The sequence below is a fragment of the Fringilla coelebs genome (assembly GCF_963513975.1).
Source record: "Fringilla coelebs genome assembly, chromosome: 15".
In the NCBI taxonomy this organism is placed as follows: Eukaryota; Metazoa; Chordata; class Aves; order Passeriformes; family Fringillidae; genus Fringilla; species Fringilla coelebs.
Window position 1 is genome coordinate 12,276,998 of NC_140041.1, and position 10,110 is coordinate 12,287,107.

General features: G+C 50.8%; 2 protein-coding genes across 3 annotated transcripts; one reads left to right on the forward strand and one right to left on the reverse strand.

Moving 5' to 3' along the window:
- Positions 1 to 478: 478 nt before the first annotated feature.
- Positions 479 to 4,839, forward strand: SQSTM1 (sequestosome 1). Of its 2 annotated transcripts, XM_084215743.1 has the most exons (8): positions 479 to 742; positions 884 to 979; positions 1,776 to 2,005; positions 2,114 to 2,270; positions 2,739 to 2,828; positions 3,260 to 3,504; positions 3,732 to 3,939; positions 4,539 to 4,839. In XM_084215743.1, exons 1-8 carry the CDS (start codon positions 565 to 567, stop codon positions 4,694 to 4,696), a joined length of 1,362 nt encoding a protein of 453 aa, XP_084071869.1. In that variant the 5' UTR covers positions 479 to 564; the 3' UTR covers positions 4,697 to 4,839. The 2 variants fall into 2 exon arrangements, with proteins under 2 accessions (XP_084071869.1, XP_084071870.1); XM_084215744.1 differs by lacking the exon at positions 2,739 to 2,828 and having other exon boundaries at positions 480 to 742.
- Positions 4,840 to 5,107: 268 nt separating this feature from the next.
- MRNIP (MRN complex interacting protein) lies at positions 5,108 to 8,588 on the reverse strand. The gene is made up of 7 exons (XM_084215698.1): positions 8,513 to 8,588; positions 8,368 to 8,427; positions 8,149 to 8,246; positions 6,876 to 6,945; positions 6,498 to 6,631; positions 6,162 to 6,264; positions 5,108 to 5,941 (listed from the first exon to the last, which is right to left on the reverse strand). The coding sequence occupies exons 1-7, from the start codon at positions 8,570 to 8,572 to the stop codon at positions 5,378 to 5,380; spliced, it is 1,089 nt and encodes a 362-aa protein (XP_084071824.1). The 5' UTR covers positions 8,573 to 8,588; the 3' UTR covers positions 5,108 to 5,377.
- Between the last annotated feature and the right edge of the window lie 1,522 nt (positions 8,589 to 10,110).

Genomic DNA, 10,110 nt, shown 5'->3' on the forward strand with positions numbered 1-10,110 from the left:
GATGGCAGGGACGGGCAGGACCGCGGTGGGCAAGGGGAGCTGGCCCGTGGCCCGGTGGATCCCGGTGCCGAGGGGTGACGGGACCAGTGCAGCCCAGCGCTGCCCGTGGAGTGGTGTTTCCCCACCGGAGTGTCCCGGAGCCCACCCAGGAGCTCCCTGTGTCGCACTCGCTCCCCGCCGCCCAGGCCCCGCTGGTGCTTAGGAGACCACAACAACCCCGCGCCGCCAAACGCTGCTGGCACTGCCCCGGGGCGCGAACCCGGGGCCGAGCAGGGCAGGGGGCAGACACGGGCACGTATCCACAGGTTTTCCCGGCTGCAGGAAAAGGTGCCTCGAGCGCTTTCCCGTCCGCGCTGGATGGCGACGGAGCAGGGCCAGCACCGGGATCGGGGCCGGGGGCGGGGCGCGGGCTGGGGCGAAGGGGACGCGCTCCACCGGGGGCGCGGCCTGCGCCGTGCGCTATAAAAGGCGGCCACCGAGCTGCTGTCGCCGCCGCTCACTCCGCCCTTGTGTGTCTGTGTGTGTGTCCCGGCTCCCGGCCGCAATTCCTGCTGCGCCACAGCCATGGCGGCGCTGACGGTAAAAGCCTACCTGCTGGGCAAGGAGGAGACGGCCCGCGAGATCCGCCGCTTCACCCTGCCGCCGCCCGCTCGCTACCGGGCCATCTACGACCGCGTCGCCGAGCTCTTCCAGGGGCTGCTGCGGGCCGGGCCGCCGCCCGCCTTCCGCATGCACTACAAGGGTGAGCGGGGCTCGGGCTGCTGCTGGGGCCGGGCCCGGGGGTGTCCCGGGGGGCCAGATCTCGGGGCACGGGGCTCTGGGTACTCAGTTACCCCCCGTGACACCCGACCGGGTCCCTCATCCTGCGCTTTGCCCTTTCCAGATGAGGACGGGGACCTGATCGCTTTTTCCACCGACGAGGAGCTGGAGTTGGCGATGCCCTACGTGCGGGATGGCGTATTCCGTGTTTATATCAAAGGTACGGCCGCGCAGCTCCGGAGGGCACGGCGGGTCTCGGCTGAGCGCTTCCTGGCAGCGCTCCCAAAACCGGCGAAGCCAGCCCAGCCCTGGCCCTTCCCCGTGTCCTCGAGGGCCTGGTGGAAACTGCGGCCTCTGCGGGGGAGGTTAAATAAAGGGCAGTGTAGTATGACAGAACATGAATTTGAGGTGGGATAAGCAAACCACAGGTTTCCTCCGAGCTCTATCCGCTGGCCTAGTGCGAGGCTCTGTTGTCATTCTCCTGGATACACTAAACTAGTACTGGTATCCTAAATATTCACAACCACATGATAGCCCTAATTCTACTTTCCCAGTACATAGTTGCTCCCCAGTCCCTTGTGTTCAGGTAGAAGCCCTCAAAGCTTTATCTGCAGTCCATCTAATGAGCCACACCTGTTGTCCCCGTTCTCATGTTATGCTTCCTGGCATCCGCATTCCTAACTCCTTCTCCAGAAACATTTTGTTCTTGCAGTGCATGGGAAGGTAGGATGAGAAGCCAAATGAGGTGGTGCGGTACTAATCTAAAATAAGCATGCCAAGAGATATTTAGGATAAGGTATGCTTGGTTTCAAGAGAAGGTATCTTTGCAAAACCTCTTTGCACGTGGTTTAAGGTCTCTTACATGAGCCCGGCTTAAGTTTGACAGCCAGTGTAAAAATAAACTGACCTAGTAAGTCAACACTGCTCTGATGGGCTGCTTGTGCTTCCTCCTCTGCCTGACTTCCAGGCTGTAAATAGTAACCTGATCTTGATGTGAAGTTTCTTTTCCTTAACAGAGAAAAAGGAGTGCAAGCGGGAGCACCGCTCTCAGTGCAGCCAGGAGGCTCCCCGCAACATGGTGCACCCCAACGTCATCTGTGATGGCTGTGAGGGACCTGTGGTGGGGACCAGGTTCAAGTGCAGTGTCTGTCCAGACTATGACCTGTGCAGCACCTGTGAGGGGAAGGGCATCCACAAGGAGCACAACATGGTGATGTTCCAAAGCCCACTGCTTAATCCATTTGAGGTGAGCAAAATCTCTCAGGAGGAACTGATGAGTGAGAGATTCCCCAAATTTAATTTAGGCGTTTCAGTTGCTCAGGACCCAGTGTCACATGAGTGTCACCCTTTACAGTGGCTTCCCCGAGGACGCTGGCTCCGTAAAATGCGCCACGGTGTTCCACCCTTCCCATGGATGCACTGCTGGGGGTATCCTGGGCCTGCAGCTCCCTGCCAGAACTCGGAGCAAGCTGAAGCCACCGCTGCAGGCCCCAGTGCACCTGCTGCAGAAGGTGAGAGGAGATGCCCTGGTAGACAGGGTGGTGGTGGAGCCTCAGACCAGCTGAGGTTGTGCAGCACAGGGTAGAGTCTGGGTGGGAAAATAAACAAAGGAAGGAATCTAATTTGCTTGAAATAATTGGCACCTTTCAGCACAAGTATGATTACTTTAAGGTGTGCTTGGGTCCATGCAGTGAATGAGGAGACAGATAAAGTATCTGGAACCCAACCAAGCTGAGCTGTTAGGTCAAGCATGTCACTATTCTACTCCAGATCTGCCTTTCAGCATGGGTAATGAGCCATAACAATGCTAATGCTGGCTTTCTGTTACAGAGGTAGCTCAGTTAGTTTTTCTCTGTAGTGCTTTGTTCTGTAATGTATGTGAGTGACAGGAATGAGCACTAAGCTCCTGTGGGGACACACCCTCTGCAGGTGCCCTTTCCCTCTGAGCTTGTGTGTGCTAACAGAAATTGTTTTTCTAGAAGCTTCTACTAACAGCCAGCCTCAGGACCCCAATGTCACCTTCCTAAAGAATGTTGGGGAGAGTGTTGCAGCTTTTCTGAGTCCCCTGGGTAAGTGACCTACAGTTTGTTACCAGTCCCTGAGACTGGCTTACAGGTCTGTTTAACAGGAGCAGCAGTCAGTTGTTGTGACTGGTCTTGGCGCTACCTCCTGTGTCCTAAGCCTCAAAGGCTTAATTTACACTTGGATACTAATAATGCTTAGGCTTAGAACAGCCACTCAGTACCTTTTCTTTGAGAGAAAATGAGGAAAGATTTCATTAATGTGCCAGCACTTTAACTTCAAGTCAGTGGTGATTCTGGATTTTGCCTGGTTTATGTGGACATATTATTAAAGAAGGCTTTGCATTTTAATTCCTGCATGTTACATGGCAGATTGTAGGATGACAGAAGCCTTAAGAGTGTAGAGCAGGATTGATCCATTTAGGACTGTGCTTTGGAAAAACCTCTTAAGACTTTGTCCACCTCAAATGCTTTTCTAGGTATTGAAGTTGATATCGATGTGGAACACGGAGGACAGAGAAGCAAAGTGACTCCCACCTCTGCCAACCAAGAGAAGACCAATGCTGAGGCAACCAGCAGTGCTCCAACCCAGAATGTTCAGACCAAAGCAGACTGGAATAACACAGAGTCTGGTGCACAAGTAAACGTCATTGCAGAACAGATGCAAGACATGGTGGTAGATCCTGTGCCCACACAAATGGAAGATGGCAGCTTCCACTCCCAGGTACAGGAACTATGACAGTAATTGAATACAATCACTCAGCATGCACTGTGGGAGTGAATATTAAGATGAGAGCAGATTAAGTGATACATAGCACCTTTACAGATTTACAGCAAAGGTGCTGGGACTTCTTGTGGATGTAATTCTTTATATTAAAGGCAAATGGTAGTAGTGTGCAGAGTGCCTGGAAAGCACTACAGCACCTGGACCCTTTTTTTTTTCCATTTTAGGAACACAGTGAGTCTAGCAGTTCATCGGGGGGTGAGGAGGACTGGACCCACTTATCATCCAAAGAAGTGGATCCTTCCACAGGTGAACTGCAGTCTCTGCAGATGCCAGACACGGACGGTCCCAGCTCCCTGGATGTGCCTCGGGAGCCTCCCCAGCCAGGACCTACAGGACTGCGAGAAGCTGCTCTCTACCCACACCTGCCCCCAGGTAGGAGAGTGTGAGCAGCTTTCATAGCCAAGAGTAACTTTGGCTTGGGAACTGCCAACTTGGCCTGACAAGCAGACTTGTTTTAGAGGTGGTAGAAACCAAGGTTGTGTAAGATAGAGCTAATAAACCTGTCCCTGACTTGGGCAGGTTTGGCAGCTCTTGCACCCTGTTGGAGATGATCAGGTGGTTCCCCTCTTTAATGTGGGCTGCTAAGTCTTAACCTGATGTCTAACCCTGGCCATTTGAGCAACACAAAATAGGTGCTGTCCTCAATCATGCCCTTGCTGTGTACTGCTCAAGAGAGCCTTTTAATGCAGGATGTGGACCAGTACCTCCTGTGGCTTTAGGGCAGCACTTTGCTGGTGGGAGCCAGTAACAGTATCCAAGGCCCCTCAACTGACATCAGCAGCACTGAGTCCCACAGCCAGACCAGCTGAGCCTGACTAAGCACTTTCCTTAGCTCTGACTATGTATTGTTTATCTCAAACATCTGCACTCCTGGGAGACAAAGAGCATGGCTCCTTTTGAAGAGTGCCATTAAAGCCTTTCCTTGTTTTCCAATTACATGAAATAGCTGAATTCTCTTCTTCTTTCCACAGAAGCTGACCCTCGCCTCATTGAGTCTCTGTCCCAGATGCTCTCCATGGGCTTCTCTGATGAGGGTGGATGGCTCACTCGGCTCCTGCAGACCAAGAACTGCGACATTGGGGCAGCACTAGATGCCATCCAGTATTCTAAGCAGCCACCTCACTTGTAGTAGTAACAAAAAGCACTTTTCTAGCTGAAAGCAGATAAGGCAGCGTCAGCTACTGTGGTTCATCATTCTTCCTACTCTGGGCTTCTGTCTCATGTTCTTAAGTGCTTGTAGAATGGAGGAAAAATAAATACTACTGCATGTCATGTGTCTGTGGAACATTTCAGTATCACAGCTACATTATTTATGGATGAGGCTGAAAACACGAAGCAGCCCAGGACTGCTTTCTGCACATACTTTGGTGTACACTTAGGAAGAGAGAAATGCAGTGCTTTGCTGGCTCTGGAGCTTGCTTAGAGCTCTGGAGGAAAGGGTTGCTATGGGAGATTTCAACAGTGATGTAGTTTGGGGAAAAAGAGCTGTAGTGTGTAAGGAGGAGTTAATCACAGAATTTAATTGTACAGGCCAGGAATCCTTAAAGCCTGGGAGCTTTCTCTCCCCAAGCTGACCTAATTCCATTCCTATTTCTAGCTGCTGAAGTTGCTAGACAACCCTGTAACCTGAGAGCAGCAGTCTCTTCTCCCTCCTTCCCTTCCCCCCAAACAACCATCAAGCCAGTAAACAACCTTAATAATGCAGTTCTCTATGGCTTTGAGTGAAACCACCTTTAGTTCAAAACTGTCTCAGTAAAACACATCTCAAATACATTAGAGCCAAGAAACACATGCCAAAGATGCCTGAACTTCAGAGATCATCATCAAACTCCTCACCTGTGCAGAAGAGTTGCTCACAAGAAACATTGCTCAGCTTTGGCCCAGTGTAAGAGTTAACAAGGGTATTTGGCCTCCCCATGGTATCCAAGCAGCACCTTCCTCCAGTGGTCTCTGCAGCAGATCCCACCCTTAGCACCTGGTTGTGAGACTCTCTGTGCATGCCCTCAACTGAGCACCTGCTGCTGGGCAGTCTTGAGGCCAGATCCTCAGTGCTAGCACCATGCTTTTTAAATTTAACACCTGTACCCTGAGGGAGAGTTCTTCCAGTCTGTCCTGAGCACCTCCAGCCCCCACCAGCAGCTGTGCTGTCCAGCCCCACACCTCCACTGCCCTCCTGCAGTGCCATGGTCACTGCAGCAGCGTTTTCACTAGAGCTGTCAGATAATGAGAGAAATTTGCCCCACTTGGATGGTTTGGTACAAGCAGTTGAGGGCTGTGTATTCTCCTCAGTCACTACAGTCTCACAGACAGCAGGAACCACACTGCCTCCAGAACCAGCATCTCCATCAGGCACTGCTACAAAGTATTTCTGGCACTGTAAGAAAGGAGAGAACTTGGTTATAAATGCAGCATAGAGGCATTACAGGTGGCATTGACTTTGCCTAAATAAAACCTTACAGAGAGAAACCCCCAACATTTTTTTTTCTCCCCAGTCATTCATTGGCTTGCTTGGAGAAGAACAGAGAAAGACTCATAAAAATTCAAAATTATGATGATACAAAAGAGGTCAGGAGCATCTTCTATAGCTAAAATACCTCAGTGGTTTTAAGTTTTTTGGCTTGATAGACAAGCTGAGAAACTCCACTTTCTTCTGCATGCTCCGGAACATCGCTGGAGGGGAAGCGCTTCGGGTGCTTCCTGGCCAAGGAAACCATTCACAAAGAGGACAGATTAGATGCACTGTGATTCTTTTCACAGGAGAGGTTCATAAAATGGATGGCTTTGTCCCCAAGTACCAAATCCCTCAGCTCAGGTCATACACTGCAACCTGCACCCAAGGTCAGATCTCAAGAGCTGAGCTCCCTCCCACACCTCCAAATCAACTGTCACCACTCGGGGGCAGGAATTACAAAACCAAGTTCTCTCTGTACCTTTGTTCTCCCACGGTGTTCTTCCTCTGGGAACAGAACTGTTGCCTTTCCAGAGCTGCCTCCTCCTCATCTTCCTGATCCTCACTCTCCTGGTCCAGATATTTACTCCAGCGACTGCCTTCTGTCCTTCCCTCCTACAACACTGGAGAGTTACTGGGGGTTCTCATTTTTGGTATTGTTACACATGTGCTGAATGCCTCAAATCATGAATCAGTTTAGGATGGCATTCCTGTATTGTTCCCAGGACTTACCAAATCAAGTATCTGAATTGATACACCATTTCAGCTGTCTGAGCCACATAAAGGGGTCACTGGTTTCACCAGGATTCACCCAGGACAGAATGGGTTTGTATTTACCTCAGCTTTGCAGGGATCTTACCTGCTGGACTGAACTGTCCTCATGCTGTGCTGCTCTATTTTTCCTGTCATTTACAGAGTCTTCCACACACCTAAAATAGAGGTTTAAACTACAATTTCTAGACCACGCTCCTCTGTTGATTTATGGGCTTCAAATCACCCAGCCACAGCACAAGGGATTGAATAGAAAGCATGGATAGGAATACTGGACAGGAGACATATCAGAAAAACCAGGATCTATGGCGAAACTTATGCTAAATGAATTATTTGCAAGATACATTGCACAAATACTTGATGAAATCTAATTACAGGCTCTAGTTAGAGCCCTCCTTGTTGCTATACAAAGGTGCAAGTTTGATGTAAAGCCACTAATTATGAAATGATAAATTTTAATTGATCATAACAAGAGATATAACAGTGTTTGTTTACTACAACAGTTTAAACTCACTCATTTTATCCCATGAAAGTAAGGAAAAGGGAAGTTGTTTCAAAATATTTTGAATTTCACAATTCTTTGAGAATAAAAACAGCAACATTTTTTGATAATGCAAACAATGAGTTTTCTTCCCCAAGCCTAACTGTGAAGTACTGTGTAGTCACAACCAAGTTATATAAGTACCCTTGACTGATCTCTGAAAATAACTTTGAGTAAAAAGGAGGCCGGACAAGTTCAAGACCACTTCAACATTACATGATTTATAAACAGATTCAGAAATGAAATAAACAGGAAGGTGCTACTCAGATTTTCCAGCCCAGCAGGAATTACACTGTAGTGTTTGCCCTGAACAAGTCTTTTATCACTAGCAGCAGTGATTACTCAACAGTTTCACATTGTGAACCCCCTAAATGCCAACAGTTAGGCAGCAACCTCTTCAAATTGATGTTTTTTGAGGATGTAATCTGATGAGGATTGTAATCTGTAAAAGGGACACATCTACAGTCAGCTCATCAAACAGTACATAAGAAAGACCAAATTTAAAAAAAACCCAAAAAACAACAAACCCAAACCCCATTGTGTACGTATTAATGGTAAAGGCCTGACCAACAAATGCTATCGATCACCTATAGTTATCTGGACGAAATCCTTTCTAAAGAAACATGCTGGGACACTAACCCCCAACAAAGAGCTTGTTCCTATGAGGTGAGGCCAAGACCAGCACAGTCAAGGCTTCTCAACAGGCCAGAAAACCTGGCTGTGACATGCTCGGGTTGGCCAACAGGCACCGGCCGTGTGAAGATGCACATGAGCTGCAGCACATCCAAAGCAATGAGCAGAGAAAGGTTAAACACCCTACCAAGATGTCCAACCGAGCGCCTCCTCCGCTTCACCCTGCAGCAAGTTCAGCTTCTGCACGTGGCGCCTGCACTCCAGGCCCGAGCCCTGCCCATAAACCTGCACAGAATGAATAAGGACAAGGTGAGGGAGCAGCCAGAGGGGCACAGCACGGCGGGAGGCGACAGTCCGGGTGTCACCGAGGGCAGCCGCGCGGCGGAGGGTGTAGGGCTGCCCTCACCTTCTGCACGGCCTGCCGCTGGCCGCACACGCTGCAGCTCCACCGCCCGCTGCGCTTGGCCTGGGAGGGCACAGAGGGGTCGGTCAGGGCCGGGACCCACTGCCCCCGTCCCGTTGCCTTCTATCCCGTCCCGTCCCGTCCCCACCTGCTGCCCCTGGAAGCGGCGGCAGCAGCAACACCTCAGAACCCAGAACTGCTGCGCCATTGCCGTCACGTGACCCCCGCAGCGAGCCGCCAGCGCCCCTCGGCGGCGACACCGGGCAGCGACACCGGGAACCACGGCCGGGCAGCGACACCAGGCAGCGGCACCGGGCAGCGGCACCGGGAACCACGGCCGGGCAGCGGCACCGGGAACCACGGCCGGGCAGCGATACCGGACAGGGACACCGGGCAGCGGCACCGGGCAGCGGCACCGGGAACCACGGCCGGGCAGCGACACCGGGAACCACGGCCGGGCAGCGACACCGGGCAGCGGCACCGGGAACCGCGGCCGGGCAGCGACATCGGCACCGGGCAGCGGCACCGGGAACCACGGCCGGGCAGCGACATCGGCACCGGGCAACGGCACCGGGAACCACGGCCGGGCAGCGACACCGGGCAGCGGCACCGGCACCACGACGGGCTCTCTCTCCCCTTTCACAAACCAAACACATCAGGTCACCGGCCGAGCGCCCGTCAGGGGGCAGACCCCGCTTTGCAGGGGTCGGCTGGCCGTGGGTGACCTTCCAGCCTGCAGCCGCATCGGCACCGGTCAGGTTTGTACTGATGTGGAGATGTGTTGGTCTGTGTCAAAAATAGGTTAAAGACTGTTGTAAAATAGTGAACATTGAAAAAATGAATTTCTATGGGTTTTAATTCTATAAGTATCTGAAAAATCTATTTAAGAACCATGTGTCAAGGAACAATTTTCTCTGCACATCCGGGCTATTTGTGGCTGAAATTATTTCTTGCACACCGTGGACAGAATAATGTAATGCCTTGATTCTCTACCACTAAAAATGTTGTAGGAGTTTTTTTTTCCCCCACACTTTTGGTGACACATTCTTTCTGATAACTGGGTAAAGAACCAGCAATATTCCACAAGCTCAGAGAGAAATAAAAGATAGCCAAATAGTCTATAGGATTCTGGTTCGTTTATTGAATACATGACAGGTAAGACAGACAGTGTAAAATCACATGTATTATTTGTACTTAAAAAAATTACAATAAATTACTGAATAATTAGTAAAAGCAGTTTTACTAATGGCTGCTCTCCAGTGATACAGGACAGAGGAGGCAGAGAAATAAGAAGTATGTACCAGCTGTGAATACAGACCAAAAATGTCATGAGGATGAATTAACACTGAGTAGCACACCAAGTAGTGTCAAATGGGAACATCCACATGTGTCCTTCCTACCTTTAGATCCCAGGTGCCAGCCAAAAGCTGGATCACACCCTGCCTTCAGTGCAAGGTCTGCTCTGGCTGAGCAGCAGGTCTCTCACACTACCCCTAGGAAGGCCACTGCCTCCCTGCTGAGATGAGTTTATCTGTAGTAACAGCATTACTTCTCCCCTCGTGGAGAACACACCCTGCTGCCAGAAGGGCTACTCATAGTTTCCTCTGGGTTTAATTTCAAAGAGCACTCACTAAGTCTCCCAGTTACTTTGTCTCTAACTGGAATGAGCTCTGGCATTCCCATTGGGGGTTGCTGGCAGAGCCACGCTGCTCTGAATTCTTCCCCTTTAGGTCAAATGCCCTTAGA

What these genes read in the sequence shown, in the direction of transcription:
- SQSTM1 (XM_084215743.1), top strand. Translation starts at nt 565, where the DNA reads ATGGCGGCGCTGACGGTAAAAGCCTACCTGCTGGGCAAGGAGGAGACG. An exon ending in CTTCCGCATGCACTACAAGG is followed by an intron (nt 743 to 883) that starts GTGAGCGGGGCT and finishes TGCCCTTTCCAG; the next exon opens with ATGAGGACGGGGACCTGATC. An exon ending in ATGGCAGCTTCCACTCCCAG is followed by an intron (nt 3,505 to 3,731) that starts GTACAGGAACTA and finishes TTTCCATTTTAG; the next exon opens with GAACACAGTGAGTCTAGCAG.
- MRNIP (XM_084215698.1), bottom strand. Translation starts at nt 8,572, where the DNA reads ATGGCGCAGCAGTTCTGGGTTCTGAGGTGTTGCTGCTGCCGCCGCTTC. An exon ending in AGCGGCAGGCCGTGCAGAAG is followed by an intron (nt 8,247 to 8,367) that starts GTGAGGGCAGCC and finishes CATTCTGTGCAG; the next exon opens with GTTTATGGGCAGGGCTCGGG. An exon ending in GCGCTCGGTTGGACATCTTG is followed by an intron (nt 6,946 to 8,148) that starts GTAGGGTGTTTA and finishes CCTCTATTTTAG; the next exon opens with GTGTGTGGAAGACTCTGTAA.